This window comes from Trachypithecus francoisi, unplaced genomic scaffold (genome assembly GCF_009764315.1).
Source record: "Trachypithecus francoisi isolate TF-2019V2 unplaced genomic scaffold, Tfra_2.0 Lachesis_group15, whole genome shotgun sequence".
Classification (NCBI taxonomy): Eukaryota; Metazoa; Chordata; class Mammalia; order Primates; family Cercopithecidae; genus Trachypithecus; species Trachypithecus francoisi.
In genome coordinates this window covers 24680308-24698323 of record NW_022681460.1, presented here as the reverse complement: position 1 = coordinate 24698323, position 18016 = coordinate 24680308, and the positions used below count along the sequence as shown (strand labels likewise).

Genomic DNA, 18016 nt, shown 5'->3' with positions numbered 1-18016 from the left:
AGCTTTGCTTCTGCTGCTCAATAAAATTATTCTCTGCCTTACTCACTCTCTGGTGTCCATGTACCTTATTCCTCTTGGTCATGGGACAACAGTCTAGACTTGCCAAGCTGTGGGGAGTGAGAACAAATGAGCTGTAACCCTCGAATTCACCAAGTTGCAGGCACCAGGAATGAATGATCTGTAACCCTCCTTTTTGCCCACTAAGCTGTGGGCGACAAGTATAAAGGAGCTGCAGCACACTCCTGCTTGTCAGACTATGGGAGAAAGAAGCTGTAACATGTTCCTGCTCACTATGGGAGTGAAGAGCTGTAACATTTTTGGGGACTCAGATCTTGGGACTCCACAAGCAAGAGCTGCAACACCCCTTGGGGCTCCACAATTGCTGGCATCTCTGAGTTATCAGGTGCCACCGCATTCCCCTCATCTATTTGCTGGCACCCGAGGCAGAAGCCGCTCACAGCATGCCTGGTTGATCCATGGGTTGAGCACAGAGCCATGGTGGGCACAGGATCTGGTCTGGGGCACAAGCGGAATGCAGCCTGCCAGGCTGAGCAGGTGGAGCAAGCCCAGCAGGCCCTGAGCGAGGCCCAGGCAGAGGCAGCGGTGGCCAAAGAGATTTCTGACTGGTGAAGAAGCACAGAAGGAATCCTGTAACACAATTTATTCATATATATGGCCCAATATTTGCCTGGAAAGCTTTATTTTAACCTACTGAAGTTCTAAACTTCCTAAGAAGCTGGACCATGGACTACTCTATAGGGACACATTGTTTCTTTTTATCATAATGATTAGCATGGTGCTAAGCAACTATTTTGTGCTCAGTATTTTTTTTTTATTTTTTTATCATTTTATCTTTAACAGAATAAGAATATGCCAGCTCCCCTCCCTTTTGATTCTCTTAAACCAACTGTATACTAAAGAACAGATCTACCATGGTTTGACTACAGTAAAAAGAAGGGAAGTCTTAGCCAGTGGAAGAAAAGATTTCTCTATGTAAAATCTCTGCAACTCACTAATAACCTGAACGTGTGCTTCCATTTGTTTTTTCAGAAGAGGTGATGAGATTAACAGTAATTCCTCCATCTTGTCTCAGTCACAGTCTTATGACCAGAAGCAGACACTTTATGATATGACTGTGCAGGGTTAAGGGTAGTTGATGGCCACAGGTCAGCACGTTGTTAATGAGGCTGTAAGGAGACTGCCTGCTTGACCTTGACCCTCCTTACCACCCTAAGCAAACCAACAGAGCTCTGTCAAATCCATTTAGATTGTAAAAAGCCAAAAGCATATTAGAACAGAGCAATCTAAATGCTCCCATGATTTTTTTCAGCATCTTAATTTTAATACATGAATTAATGATATAAAACATTTTGCTGTCACGAGTAATTGTGAAAGCAATGTTTTAGAACTGGCTGCATTATTTTATCATCTTTGTTCAGCATTTAGTGATCCTAAGTTTCTAAAGTCTATGTTCAATTTATTTCAATACTTTATTTTAACAACTGTTATAACTGAAAAGACACCTCATACAGGCAAAGAGATGCAAAAGTATGCACTGTTGCTTGTGCTTTCTAAATCATTATACTACTTTGGTGTCTCATTTATCAATTATGCAAAGGTTGTTGCTGAAATTCAGCTAGTACATTTGTGCTTTCTGTGATGTCAATCTTGCAACTAGTCAGAAAGTGTTAATGTTTTATATTACTTTTAAAAAGGGTTAAAAACTCTCTCTGAAGCTCTTCATTAGGATCATTTTTAAGCAGGATGGAAAATTCTGATTCCAAGTTTTTAGTTTGTAGACATACTAGTGATTTTAAAGAAAAAAACATGTATGAACAGTTTGTTTTCAAAAATACTGAGAACAAACAAAAAAAACGAGCAAAGTGTCAGGAAAAAATTACTATCCTTTCACGGTTTTCCTGCTCAGCATTCCTTCTAAGCTTTTCCTTCATCTCGAAGGAAAAGCCTCAACGATTCAAAAGGTGGCATAATAAAAACTAAGAACAAAGGAAAGGTAAACCCAAGGGTTATCTATTCTGGTTGATTTAAGCTACACCTGAGGCCAGATGCATTGGCTCACACTTGTAATCCCTGCACTTTGGGAGGCCTAGGCAGGTGGATCACTTGAGGCCAGGAGTTCAAAACCAGTCTGGTCAACATGGTGAAAACCTCATCTCTATAAAAAGCACACACACAAAAATTATATGGGTGTGGTGGTATGCACCTGCAGTCCCAGCTACTCGGGAGGCTGAGGCACAAGAATCACTATGAAGAATTCGTCTCAAAAAATAAATAAATAGGCCAGGCATGGTGGCTCACGCCTACAATGCCAGCACTTTGGGAGGCCGAGGCAGGTGGATCATGAGGTCAGGAGTTTGAGACCAGCCTGGCCAACATAGTGAAACCCCATCTCTACTAAAAATACAAAACTTAGCAGGCACCTGTAATCTCAGCTGCTCGGGAGGCTGAGGCAGGAGAATTGCTTGAACCCAGGAGATGGAGGTTGCCTTGAGCCGAGACTGTGCCACTGCACTCCAGCCCAGGCGACAGTGTGAGGAATGGAGGAAAAGAGAGACAGAGGGAGGGAGGGAGGAGAAACTACACCTGAAATACATGAACTTAACTAGAAATGACTAGGCTTAGGTTTTTTTAAATTAAGATCAGCAAATATTCCCCGTGACACAAAAACAACTGTGAGAACTTGACAAACAGTATGTATACATATGTCTATGTATACATATATACATATATACACATATACCATATAAGTTTAACATAAAGCATCAACACTTGACGACACAAGGAATACTTCTTTCTTTAATTTTAGGAGCCTATTGTTTTCAAAGTGTTTGTTTTAAAAAATATCTTGAGGAAGAAAAATTGTAATGTAGGAAAAATATTTTTTAAAACTCTTGAGGCAGAAAAATGATAACATAGGAAAAATAAAACACTGAAGTTAAAACTAGTTAAAAGTAGGATTAAATGAGAATTTGGGGATTGCACCTATTGTTTTCCACCAAGAGTATCTCTGGCAAGAGAATGAAAGTCACTTTTCCCACTTTGCTTATATATTCATATGAAAAAAATGGACTGATTGCGGTGGCTCACACGTGTAATCCCAGCACTTTGGGAGGCCCAGGTGGTTAGATCGCTTGAGCCCAGGAGTTCAAGACCAGCCTGGACAATATGGAAAACTCTATAGCTACTAAAAACAAACAAACAAAAAATTAGCCAGGCATGGTGGTACATGCCTGTAGTCCCAGCTATTTGGGAGGCTGAGGTGGGAGGATTGCTTAAGCCTAGAAGGTGGAGGCTGCAGTGAACCATGATTGAGCCACTGCACTCCTGCCCAGGCAACAGAGCAAGACACTGTCTCAATGAATGAATGAATTATTCATTAATTAATTACTTTCAAAAAGATGGGCTACAATCTGGCCATATCAGAGTCACTTGTGATTTCACCCAATAGCTCTACTTAGATGAACATACATTAATAATACACTAAACTCTAAACATTAGGAAAAATGGCTTATAAGCAATTGTTTCATTTTGCCTGCTGCTTTAAATTGTTAAGGAACCAGAGGAAAAGCTGCGCTGATTAAACTTGCCACATACAACTCAGAGCTCATGAGTTTCATGAACCCTGAGTATGGCCAATAATCATGTAAGGAAATAGCAAGCAAGAATCAACACCACAAAAAGGGAAGCAATTTGCCAGGTACCCTATAATTAAGTTTTGAATCTTACAGTAGAGAATATTATTGAGGCAAATAGCTTAGAAAGATTTAAAAAGGGATTAGTCATTCACATGAATGACAAAGCCCAGAATTTAGTTACCTGAGCCAGGGAGCAAAGGTGGAGTGGGGCAAACATCATAAAAGCAACCTGCCTCTTCTGTTCCAGAGAATACAGATCTCTAACAGGAAGAAACTCGAGGACAACAGTTTCTGGAAATTTCTTGATTTCTTCTGGAAATTTATACAGCTATCTATTCAAGAAGATACAAATCACACGATAACATCACCCACACAAACTAGAATACCACAAACAAACAGTCACCCACACAAACTAGACTACCACAAACAAACAGTAGGCCAATTTCACAAAGATTGACTAGGGTGGTTAATTCTGCAGTGTCATTAGATACAATACTATTTCTATACAAAATATATCTAGACTACAAAAAAAAATCTGTTACATGAACTCCTTTTATTCAGAAAGATAGTGCTAAGTTTTTCAAATATTTTAACTGTAACTGAAGCTGTAATTGTGATCTACTCTAATGGAAAGGAAATTATGCTATACAGAATAATATTAAGTCTTGTTAATCAGAATTATTGGAAGCTGACCCTGACACCTTGACATATTTCAATTACAGTGGAACTACTTAAAATATTTAATTTTAAAAGAGAATAGCTTTCACGTAAGTTTTCTTTAAAACTACGTGAATCTATATTATTAAATTATTTAAAGATAAAGCACAAAAACACACCAACAAAGTATTTGCTAATAGAATGATATGAATTGGAAATATTTAAGGAAATGATAGAAAATATATAATTTTTTTAAAAAAATTAAAATTCAGGCTCGAAAGCTAATTCACCACATTCTTGATTTTTCTCTTAAGTAGTGGAGGTTTTAAAATATGGCCCCAAATTTTCTGACACTTGCCCAAAATAAGTTGGGGTCAATGTCCCTTCCCCTTGAATCTGGGCAGGCTTATCACTGCCTCACCAAAGTGATGCTGAGGGCCTTCCAAACTTAGGGCAGAAAATGTCATGCAGTTTCCACATCCCTTGGGATGCTGGCTCCGGGTAAGGCCAATCTGCAAGTAAGAAGCTCTGGGATTGCCATGCCGGCAAGGCCATGTGTGGGCACTCCGTAGACAGCCACAGCTGAGCTCACTGACAGCGGCCGGAATCAGCTGCCAACCAAGCGAGTGACCTGACATCTGACTAAAACTGCATGAGAAACCCCGAAGGTGAACTGACTGGCTGAGGCCTTCCCAAATCCGGACCCACAATGTCATCATCAAAATAAAATGTTTTTTGTTTGTTTGTTTGTTTGTTTTTTAATGTTCCTAGGTTCTGGAAGAATCTGTTAAACAGGAGACAGTAACCAGAACAGGTATTGGAATTAAAGAAGACACACCTCAGTGATAGACGGGATGCTAGCATGAAGACTCAGGCCACAGTAGTTCACTGGATTGATGCAAAAGTCATTGCAGTTTCTACCATTACTTTTGCACCAATCTAAATAAATGCATTGTAGAATAATATGTCAAAAGTTCAGATTAAAAGAGTTACCTTACTTTTTATAGCAAACATAATTTATTTTCAATCATTCATTCTCTTCTGGGCTCTGTGCTAGGTGCTAATTATGAAAGTAGCTCAAAGAATAATGGGGGAGCATTGATGTAATAAACATCAAATTATCACATACTATTTAATTATAAAAAGAGGTAAATACAGTGGTGGCAGAGGAAAAAGGACTCTAAGAACCTTAACAGGACTAACTCAGTCTGGTGATATAAGGAAGACTGAGTCAGTGAACTGAAATTAACCATGAGAAGAATACTCTATGGCTGGAGGGAGGAGAGCTGGAGTGACAGAAGAAGGGACTGAAGAAGATGCAGAGGCCAAACCTTACCCACAGTGTTATGAGCTGGAATCTCTATGTGAAGCAATGAGGAGGTCTTACAGGTTTTTAAACAAGAAAATGAAATATTCAAATTTTCATTTAAAAATATCACTTTGCCTATCCAAATAGTTTACATATTGACAATATTAGCTTCTACTGTATTATTTATTTGTGGAATAAATTTAAACATCCACTCTACTTATAGAGTATATACAACACACAAAGTGCTAGGAAATTAGTTAAGAAAAAAATTTACATGCATCAAGCTTTGTAGTCTAATGGAAGCACAGAGCAGGAAACAGGCGATTTAAATACAGGGAAACAAGAATAATTGTATAGAAGATTCCTATATAGTTTGATAACCTTAGGTAAAGAGGGTTATCAAAGAATATAGGAAGGATGTTTAATCAGAGGGTCAAGAAGATTCTCCCAGAAGAATATCTAAGCTGAACTAGAAGAATGGGTGTGAATGGGGCAAAGAGAGTTAGGGCAGCAAGGAAAGAAAGAGGATTCCCCTAAGACAAAACTTCATGTCACTAAAGGCAAAGGCTCATAATTCAGAGTCATGGAGCATTCAAAGAAGAAAAAATTTCATATCTCTACAGGTGTCGTGGGACAGTTGAGAAAGAAAGCTTGGAGGGACACACAGGAGTCAGAATGCACAGGGACATACAGATATTGTTATAAAGTTTAAATTCTAATTTATTAGCAAGAAGCAGGTGTTGAAAGGCTAGGAAGGAGAGTGCTGGTCCAGCATTTTATAAAGAACCCTCTGGCATATGTGTGGAGAGTAAGTCGGAGAGAGTCAAGAGAGCATCACTGGGACCAAGTAGGAAACTCTCATAACAATCCAGGAGAGAAATGGTAGAGGCTGAGCAAGTGAAATGACAGCAGAAACAGAAAACGGTAGAGAATACAGATATATTTTAAAGATGTAGAATTGAAAGGACCTGGTGATTTATTAGATGTGGGAGATAAGGGAAAAGAATAGCTCAGTGATGACCCCCAGTTTCTGACCTGGGTACAATTACTGGAAATGGAATCTCAAAAAAGAAGCAAGGCTTTGAGCATGTGGCAAAGAAGGGGAGGAAAGGGGGGCTTAGTTTTGAGAAGTTTAAGGTGGCTATGTATGGGACATCCACTACAGTTGTTCAGGAGAGAGATGGCTATATAATACTGTTGACTGGGGACAGAGATAAAGATTTGGGAACCAACAACAGGTAGGTGTTAGTTGAAACCATGAGAGTGGGTAAGATGGCCCCACTAACAGTATACAAAGTGAGAAGAGAAGAGGTTTAGTACAGGACCACGCAGACAGCAACATTAAGAGATGGTAATTAATACAAGAAAGTTCTGACAAAAGGAATGACCAGAAACTTAGGAAGAAAACAGGAGAGTATGCTGCCATTAAAACTCAACAGTAAATCGGCCAGGCGCCGTGGCTCATGCCTGTAATCTCAGCACTTCAGGAGGCCGAGGCGGGAGGATCACCAGGTCAAGAGATCAAGACCATATTGGCCAACCTGGTGAAATCTCGTCTCTACTAAAAATACAAAAATTAGCTGAGCGTGGTGGTGCGTGCCTGTAGTCCCAACTACTCAGAAGGCTGAGGTAGGAGAATCGCTTGAGCCTAGGAGGTGGAGGTTTCAGTGAGCCGAGATCATGCCACTGCGCTCCACCCTGGTGACAGAGTGAGACTCCATCTCTAACAAAACAAAACAAAAAAACTTAACAGTAAATCATATCAAATCATAGCTTTCCTAAGCCAAACTCCTCTTGACTTCCTTACATGAAGATGAGACTGAGTTTGGCTGTCATCTCTAGATCTAAGCATGAGTGGGAGCCTTTCACTTCCTCAAAACATGTAATTAAGTGTCTTCTTCTTGGATTGGAAGACTTGTGCTTTTTGTACAATATGTGTATCAACTTAAAAGAAAAAGAAAAATACAGGTTTACCTTATAAATGAGATAATCAATTTAAAGAATGCAAAAAAGCCATAGGTTTTGAGCCAAACATCTGCATTTCACTTCCACCTTTGCCATTCCCTTGCTTTGAGACTTTGGGCAAGTTATTTAATCTCTCTAACCTTGAGTTCCCTCATATAACATTCTACTACCTGCAGTACAAAAACAGAGTTGTTCCTGTTCTCTTGAACCCACTCTAACCTGAAAACCATCCCACGGCTGCCAATGAAAACAGCACTAGACTCACAGTTACCAATAAACTCCTTGTTGGGAAATCTGACGGTCAATTTCAAACCTCATCCTGCTGGAACTATCAGAAGCATTAGACACAGATCATTATCCCTTTTAAAACACTGTCTTTGACTTCTGGGTAAGTACTCTCAGTACTCTTCTTGCCTAATTAGCCCACTCCCTTTTAGACTCTTTGCTTGTTCTTTCTGATGTCCCAGACTCCATATTCGTGAACACTGGTATGCTCGGACTCAATCTCCTATCCTTCTTCTCTAGCTAGTGACACTCCACAGGTGACCTCATCCAGTCTAATAGCTTTAAATACCATCTATATCCCATCCAGGTTCAAATGTATATCTTCTGCTCAGCTCTCCTTTCTGAATGCCAGACGCCAACCGCCTACTCAACATCCCTTCATGAATGTCTAAACGGCATGTCAAATTTCTCATTCTCCCTAAACCTAGTCCTCCTACACTATTCCTCATCTTATTAAACGGCAACCCCAGTTTTCTAATTGCTTGGGCTCAGAACCTGACTCATGCTTGACTCTTTCTCTCATCCCACGTGCAATCACTGGCATTCTGTCAGTTCTAACTTCACAATATATTCCAAATTCCACCAGTTCAAACCACGTTTGCCTGTATCACTCTAGTCTGAACTGTATTGTCTCTCCTTTGATTTATTCCAGAGTCTTCTAACTGATCTTTTTACTTCCAGTCTTGACTCCTACAGTATATTTTCCACAAAGAGATGGAGTAATCTCTTTTAAAGGGAAAGGCATATCTGGTTAGTCTTTTGCTCAGTATCTTCTTACAACATCTTACTTTAGGGAAATGATGATACTTGATGGCCTTAATCCCTGCCCGACCAGCTTTCCCCACTCCTCCTGCTGTATTCTTTTTAGCACTATCCACTTCATTCTCTATGCTTCAGCCACACAGATTTCCTTGCAATTCCTGGAAACTTGCAAGTATGCTCCTACCTTTGGAACTTTACAACTTATTATTCTATTAGATATATTCATGGTTTGTTCCTTCATTTGCATCACGAAGATCTCTTCTCAAAAGTCCCTTCGTAAAACATATCCTCCCTGACGATTCCCCCCAAAACTATAAAGTTGTCAAGGAAAACCCCTCCCCAATATCACCCTTCCCTTATTTCTCCTTCTCCATAGCCCTTATTATCTCCTAATATGCTAAATAATTTACTTATCTCATTGTCCATCTCCACAGCCTAGCATATAATTCCAAGGTCAGGAGCTTTAAATGTTTTAGTTTCCTGTATCCCCAGAGCCTAAAACAGTGCCTTATATGTAATAAGTATTTAATACATAAATGAATTAAAATTAAATAAAAATACATGTAAGAATGTTTACAAGATAGATGTCCAATAAATGGTTTCTCTTACTGTTTGTAAAAACTTACAAATTCAAGTGCAATTATCCCAAAATTTGTGGGGCAAATAGTAGTGATAAAGTTGATAGAGAATGATACAAACTAGGAGCCATTCTCCCATACACATTGAATTTTTAAAGCAAAACTTCAATTTGGGAAGGCTCATTTTGTTTATAATGTAAAACCCTTCCAACAAACTGAATTTGAAAAAAATAAATATTTTTAAGTATGTCATGAATGATCCAAAACAAACTGAGCAAAACTGTGTTTTCTTTTAAATAAAGGCAGAAATTATTTTGAAATGAACAAAATACATACATCTTTATATTTACTAATATATTTCCAGCAATCAAAAATAGCTGAAATATTTATATTAAGAAATGAGTAATAGATTTATAACTTTGGATTAAACATAACAGAAGGAATAGTAAGTAAGATTAATAAAAAGATAGCTGGTGTCCCAGAACTGGCTTAATAAAAATCTCCCAGAGAGAAAGAAGATCCATAGCTGTCTGGTAACTTTTTTAAAAAAAGTTTATTTATGCCATCAGATAAAGCTGGGAAAAATACTGCTAACAAGGCTATAAGATGGTTCCTTTAGAACATTTAATACATTTATAGAGTATCTCATGGTGCTTGTCATACAGGTAGCCCAATAAATGCTTGCTAAATGCACAAAAAGTACACTGATAAATGAAAAATTATAAGAAATTACCGCTCAGGTATGCCTACCTTGTCCATCACAAACCCGTAATAAAAAACTGAGAGTTTAAATTCTAATGATCTCTTTTTTATGTCTTTTGTATCAGGAGTTAAGGAAGAGCCTTCAGGTATAAAAGCTGAGCTCTACTCTAGGAGGGAAAAAATCACACTCAGGTATCAGCTGATGCCTTATATCAGTAGTACTTGTAATGTTATTTGAGATATTTTAGGCAGTGGAACGCAATGCAAGGTTCCTCTATGTAGTCTCATCTCCAGACAACTGGAAGAGAAAGGAAATACCCATGCAACATGCCTCGGAAAAAGTTCTGCTGGCCCCAGGGCTTAGCACTTGACAGAGGATTCCTCTAGAGAAATCAAATGCCAATTAAAATCAGATTGCAAAAAGTAAAAGAAAAAGGGAAAGACAAAAGAAAAATTATTAAAGAGCAATGATGTAGAGAGTGGAGGAAAATAATGGAATGAGTAAGGCATGAAAGCAAATGTTATTACACCCCCAGACACACACACACACACACACACACACATTTTGCACACAGAAGGATACGTTTAAATATGCCTTAATTCCCACTTTTAAAATTTTTAGAGTGACTTCAACAAATTTCAGTCTCGTATTATTCTTTACATTTTCAGGACTACCAAAACCATGACGGGCATGACAGGTTCTATAAATTCACCTGTGTGAAGACAACTGCATTCAAACTCAATACTGAACATGATGGTTTCTAAAAATATGCAGGGTGCTTTAAGGTTTAAAGGAAATGAATTTATGGGGCCAGGATCAGTGGCTCATGCCTGTAATCCCCGAGCACTTTGGGAGTCCAAGGCGGGTGGATCACCTGAGGTCAGGAGTTCGAGACCAGCCTGGCCAACACGGTGAAATCCCGTCTCTACTAAAAATACAAAAAATTAGCTGGGCTTGGTGGCATGCACCTGTAATCCCAGCTACTCACGAGGTTGAAGCAGGAGAATCGCTTGAACCCGGGAGGCAAAGGTTGTAGTGAGCCGAGATCGAGACATTGCACTCCAGCCTAGGCGACAAGAGCGAGACTCTGTCTCAAAGAAAAAAAAAAAAGAATTTATGTTACACTTTTACCCATGAAGATATGGATGACTCATAATTTAATAATAGGATATATAAGCTTTCACCTCTGGGTCACTGATTCTAGGGTGACTACAGTAGACAGTCATTTTAGGACTTTATCATCTAGCAGCTGTTTTGTTCACAATCTGTAGAAGAAATGTGTTGCTTGTATCTATTAATACTCATTGGACAGGTGTATACATTCCAAGTTATATGCATCTGCCAATCTCTAGCACTTTTAGGCAGAGTGGTGGAATCTACAACAGCTGTCACCTTTAGCAAGCCCTTTGGCATCCTCATTTCTCTTCCTTTCTTCATCTAAAATACTAAATATTAATATTTCATATTTATGACAGATTTTTCTCTCTAAACCAAATCATAAAAGAAAGATATCTGTGGAGGATTTCCGAAATGAACATAGTATCATTCTATGAAACAAAGAAGGCAACAGAAAATATTTCCTCCTAGGAAAATGTGGTAAAGGCCAAGCCAGCTGAGAAGACCAATACCGAGAAGGGTTAAGAGACCTGCAGGATATTGCAGGCATCCCTGGGACTACATGCTTTAGCCATATTCACACATGCATACACAGGTCACTGGGAAATGTACTTCTGAAATGAATGTGCCAGAGATTTATGTACATGAGCAATATAATATAAATAATACAACTACCTCTGTCCTGGAGCTCTACAGCTTCTAAATCAACATCTACTGTGGTGCTAAAGATTTATAATCTATTAGTCCACCCCTTCACCATGACAATCAGAAACTGGATGATACCCACTGCACTGTAAAGTTATTCCACTAAGAAGGGCTCCCTAGCCACAGTCATGGCAATAACTGGAGAAGAACTACGTTTAAAAAAATAAAACTAGAATTTTATACACAGCATAGAGGTACTTAAGTCACCATCTAATTTGCTATGTCTATATTGAAATATTGATGACACCTACCAATTGGCCTTTGTCACAAATTAGTCCATGGCACTGCTGAAAACATACTGTCTAAAAATCCACATTCCTATCTTCCAAGTGCATATCTTCTTTCAAAGAACTCTGCATCTCCTTTTAGAAAAATATTCATTTAACCAGGTAATAGTCCAACTCACATTTAATATGCATTTTAATGTTGGCATGAAATGTTTAATGGGGACTCTTTTATTTTCTTAAATGATGTTAAATAATGCACTATGTGGCACAAACTAAAAGAAATGGTGGGAAAAAAGTCACTAATAGCTCTTTATCTCAAATACATCATTTTTTTTAAAGGTTTTAAGAACCTTGAAAGTTTAGGCTTGACACATTTGCTTCTGTCAAACCTAAGAGAACTTTTAACATGAGAAAGAAAGCACTCACTATGCCGTTTTCATGTGGTTCGGTAGGACAGAAAAATAACCATGCAGTTTGATTTTGTTTTGCTTTGGAACTGGTGGGTTATTACAGATTGTCCGCAGTTACATTTCACTGATGAGGAAATTAAGGTATAGAGAGGTTAAGTGACAGAGAAACACAACCTTTGAGTAGAAGGGACCATTGAATTGACATAGATCAAAAATATTACAACGACAATCCTGTATTTTTACCCACTGAAAAAGGTTATTTTATGTATAAGCTACAAGTTTATCTAAGCTCTTTAATTATAAGTTTAATTACAAACTTAGCAAACCTGTTACTTTTGTCCGCTTTAAGCCTTTGTCTTTTGTCTTAAATATCAAGAAGCTCAGAACAGAATTTAGTGCCAATGCGGAACACCACTTCCTAGCCTTGGTTTCTGGGGCAATCTCAGGCCTTTCATAAATTCAGTAGGTTCTGGCTGCCCATCTGTTATATACCAGACAATGCTATAGATGCTAAAGATACAGAAGTGTACAAATCACGTGAAAACTTCTGTCTTGACTTAATTAAGTGTAAGACAGAATATGTTAGTGCTATGGAGAAAATGAAAAGCAGGAAAAAAGAGAGCGTGTGGGGTGGTCAGTGAAAGTCACAGAGGATGATGTTTGAATATAGCCCTGAAAAGGAGTACAGTGAGCAGATAAGAGGACCACGGAGGGAACCTTCCTGGAACAGGTAAAACCAAGTACAAAAGCCTGAGGTGAAAGCATGCCCGGTATCTATGACTCATCTTTTTGTTGCTGTTTATTATTTTAAATAATGTATATTATTATTATTATTTTATTTATTTATTTATTTATTTATTTATTTATTTTTGAGACGGAGTTTCGCTCTGTCACCAGGCTGGAGTGCAATGGTGTGATCCTGGCTCACTGCAACCTCTGCCTCCTGGGTTCAAGCAATTCTCCTGCCTCAGCCTTCCGAGTAGCTGGGATTACAGGTATGCGCCACCACGCCCAGTTAATTTTGTATTTTTAGTAGAGACAGGGTTTCACCACATTGGTCAAGCTGGTCTTGAACTCCCGACCTCAGGTAATCCACCTACCTCAGCTTCCCAAAGTGCTGGGATTACAGGCGTGAGCCACCACACCCGGCCAATAATGTATATTATTCTTTATTGAAAGTCCCAGCAAATACTTTGGAAGAAGGTTAGGACCATACATACAATCAGAAATGCTGCAGACAAGCTTCAGATACTGTGTCACTGCAGAGTGGTTTTTAGTGGTTGTACTGTACACTGCAATGACCACTTGACTATCTCCCTCTGTCTCCCTACCACCATTACTAAAACTTCCTAAAATTAACTTATGACATGTAATAAAGAAAAAGAAAACTGCTTTGGGGAAAGGGCCCATCGCAAGGAAATCAAACTGCTAGTTCAAGTGCCCCAAGCCACAATGACTACCTCCCTTGAATTTCTGGTACGTGTATCCAGCATTTAATAGGAAGTGCTATCTGGAATTGTTATTCTATTGACATCTCATCCCATGCTACCTTGTATTGTTCTTTTGTACACATCTGCTCTCACAGTGACTTCCTTGGAGCCAGGCTTATGTTTTGAAAATGTCTGACTCCCATCACAGGGCAGCGAAATCTGTTTGAGGATGATGATACAGAAACTACCACAACCAGCAGCAGACATTCCTCCTGTTTTTAAGAATCTCTGTAGATAACGCATGAAAGAAACAACAGTCTCTCAGAGGCTTTTAAATAATCTCCACTACTTTAGCCAACTTACTGTTTATGTAACATACCGTTATAAGTGTCTGTTTGCATTTTCAGTTAGGGACTGTACACACTTCCAGTCTAGACCCAAGCATGAGTTAGCCACAAAACATAGAGGAATCACACGGTATGGAGCCCTGTTCAGTTTACCCCGGCCAATGTTATTAAAAACACTATGATGTGCAAGGGACTCAACATGAAGCTACCACATATGGGACTCTAAGACATTGTCCAGACAGTCTAACAAGACAAGCAGACACGAAAGAAACAACTTCAGTGCATGTAAGATAATGTAAGATACTGTGAAAGTATATAAGCAGTGACTTGGAGGGTGAAGCAACGCTTCACAGAAGAGTTGGCACCTGAACACACAGGGTTTTGAAAGATGAATAGGCCTAGGACAATTGGACACAGGATCAAAGGGCATTCAGGATTGTGCAAAACACTGGCAGACACATCACAGATTGAGAACTGCTGGAAGAACGCATTCACCCGCAGTGAAGGAAAGCTGGTCTGGTGCACTCTCAAGCTTTCCAAGAAAAAAAACAAGTTTTCAAATAAAAGCAGAGGAAGAAAGTTTCACTAGTACTTGTTTTGAGAAATCTCTTAGCCTCTCTTTGCTTTGTTTTGCTCTTTCTGTTTTGCTTCCCTCTTAAAGAGTGCTGGCTTAAAACCTCAGTGAAAAAAAAGTACTTCAACTTTACTGTGGAAAAAGGAAACTGAAAAGTAGGCAAAGGCCAAGGGATAAATTTTTTTAAACATTCACGCTTTTCTGGAATATATAAATGAAGCAAAATTACAAATTCATGTATTATGGGTCTAAAATATTTATTTCAATTCTTTTCTCCACCAGCTCCATAAATATTTATTCTATGCCCACTACTTGTTAGTTTCTGGGATACCAGGCCGATGAGGCAGTCTCTTGCTCTCCTCCTTTGAGCAAGCTCGTGCTTGCAATCCTGTATAAGAAATAAGAGGAGGGCAAAGACTTGTGTCTTGTGCCTTCTACACCTGCCAACCATAGCCTGACGTTCACAGCAAAGTTAAATTCTAGTTAAGTAAACCAGTGAGGTCAAAATATACTTAAATAACAATCGAGACGTGAGAAACTAACAGAGATCCTCAGTAAGTGTGTCGGTCACCTCTTCGTGCGAGCAGGGAGATCAGATCGAGAGCAGGACCTCCTCGCCAGTGATTTGGAATGATAAATGGGGAAGGGAAGGGGGTGAAGTTACCTGGGCGCTCAGGTAGACTTTGAGGCACTCCTCGCACACGGCCTTCTTGCAGCAAGGCAGGGGCTTGATGGGCTTGTCTTCCAGGCACACCCGGCACATCAGCACCATGAGGGGCGCATAGGGATCCCCTACACCGCCCAGGCCAGAGTAGGGTGGAGCTCCCAACAGGCTGGGCATGGAGAACGGCTCGGGCGCCAGGTAGAACTCCAGCTCGATGCTGCCGCCGTCGGGGGAGAGGGAATCCGTTGGGAGGGACAGTCGGGGGCTGGGGAAGGAAGAGCGGGTGCTGGGAGGGTTCAGCACTGGCGGAGCCCCAGGAGGCGACGCGGGCGGCGAGAGCTGCTCCGAGGCGGGGGCCTCGGGCAGGTCGCTCTCCACGCAGTACACGGAGCAAAAGACTTGCCTCTGGGCGAGGGGCAGGCGCCGCTGACCCAGCACGTCCAGGACCAGTCCGTCGGCGGCCCCCGCGCGGGTCCTGGGCTCCAGCTCCTCGCCGGGGGGCGCCTCCTGCTGTTCATCCCCTCCCTCTTTTCGATCCCCAGCTTCCTCCTCTTCCTCCTCCAGCTCCAACTGCAGTTGCAAGGTCTGGGGGTTGAGAGGCCCGGTGAGTGCCAGTCCTGCAGGCTGCGCCGGTGCTCGGCTCTTCCTCCAGCCCGGGGCCCCCAGGGTCCTCGCGGGCTCCGGGGCGCTGGTGTCCGCGCAGCCCCAGTCGCTTCCGCAGCCACCGCCGCTCGGCTCGGCGGAGGCGGCGCGCAGCGGGGGTGCCCGGGCGCTGTCCCCCTGAGGCCTCGAGGGCTCAGAGTGGCCCGCAGTGCCACCGGCCAGGGTCTGCGACTCCTGGGGCCCGCCGCCGCCGCTCACCGTGCTCTGCTCCTCGCCCATCGCCACCCGCGGCCCGCGCCGCCGCTGCCCATCCAGCCGCCGGGACCCCCACCCGGCGCCGGCGGGCAGCGGGGGCAGTGGCTGGGCTCGACTCGCGGCTCCGCTTCTGCTTCCGGGTCCCTCCTCCTGGGCTGGGACGCCCCAAGTCCCCTCCGGGGAGCCCGTGCTCCGGAGCCGAGGCGCGTGGGGAGCCTGGCCCGGCCCGCCGCTCCTCCTCCTCGTACTCTGGCGCGGCCAGGCACCGCCTCGGGGGCGCCGAGGGCCGCTCGCTCTGGGCTCGGGCGCGCCCGCCCCACATGCAGCTTAGGGCGGCGCCGCAGCCCCAGCGAGCCCCGGGCGGGACAGAGGGGTCCGGGAGGAGACTGCCGTCAGTCCCGCGCCATCACCGGTCCCGGCTGCCGGACGCGCGGCCGGAGGGCGGTGGTCAAACGGTCGAGGGGCCTGTGGCGCCGCCGCGGCGCGCACCAGGAGGTGCAGCCGGAGCGCTGACCAGCCGCAGGGCCCCGGGGGGAGAGGCCGAAGCGGGCGACCTCCCTCTCCCCGCGCTTCACCTAGAGTCCTCCTCGCCGCCCCTCACCCCACCCCTTTGGTGCACACCTCCCCACACGTACACACGCGCGCAGGCACCCGCGCGCACACACACACACGCACACCCTGAGTGGGTGTGATCTAAGAGCTGAGATGCACTCTCTCGCCCAGAGTTCACACTCGGCCTCAACAAAACCCTCAAAGCAGGCAGGCACCCCTTTGGTCTCCGCATTCAGTAGAACTTCCTACAAAACTAAACACTCAGCTCTGGAATTAGAAAACGCTGGCTATTTAGGATGTCGAGTTCAGAGAAATAATGCTAAGGATTATGAATTCTAAATGCTGTGTATTACACCTCTGTTGTTCTGCCTATTGGAGTAGGAAGAATCTTTGAAACCCATAAATAATCGAAAAAGTACTTTCGATCTACTCCTCCAACTGTAATCCTTACAAGAGTTGATAACTAATTTAAGATTTGTCCCTTTTTCTTCCCCTACAGAAGTGAGAAGTTTTTTGTTTTTATTTTTTAACCCTTTTCAGTATTCCAAAATGGATAGCACAAGGTGGAAAACTGTCCAGGCCTAATTAATAAACTGGATCATTAGTGGAAATCATGGGCAGTTTCATTAGCATAACCATATTTATCCTCAAAACTGTTTCCAAAACAACAATTATACTTGAGCCAGGACTTAATTATGTGTTGATCTATCTTTATTTTACAGGAAGTATTACTCACCCAGACACTGGTGTGTTTTAGTTCCCTAAAGCCAATGAAAACATTTTTGGGAAGCCAGCCCTTGTTTTTTTTCTCCTGAGAGGGAATTCAATTTACACATTCATGTAATAGCACGGAGCTGTAAAGTGTGTAGAATTTTATTTTTTAATCTCGAATTTGTTGTTGGGTTGTTCTAAAATATTTTCCAAATCAGATGCAAATGATACAAACTAAGAAAGCAGTGTAATGTCAAAGAACATTTCCATCATATATGTGTGTCTGATGCTCAGTTGCAAGCGAAGGTATGAATTCGATGTCTAAACGCCATGTCATCATCTATCGGTCTGACCCGAGAATGGAAAATTCTTATTTTGAAGATTAAATGCTATTCGAGGATTCTTTTCTTTTTTGTCTCAGCTAGGTGATTTCCTGGTAACTGCTATTTTCTCCAAATGATACTTTAAGTGCTTATTGTTTTAAAGACAGAAACAAGAAACCTACTT

General features: G+C 41.8%; 1 protein-coding gene across 2 annotated transcripts in view; it reads right to left on the bottom strand.

Annotated features, from left to right (window-relative positions):
- RNF217 (ring finger protein 217) overlaps positions 1-16841 on the bottom strand; it is a 129152-nt gene extending 112311 nt beyond the window's left edge. For both annotated transcript variants that reach the window (XM_033234451.1, XM_033234452.1), the window contains exon 1: positions 15389-16841. In XM_033234451.1, coding sequence (XP_033090342.1) covers positions 15389-16270 — 882 coding nt within the window. In that variant the 5' untranslated portion in view covers positions 16271-16841. The remainder of the gene's footprint in view (positions 1-15388) is intronic.
- Between the last annotated feature and the right edge of the window lie 1175 nt (positions 16842-18016).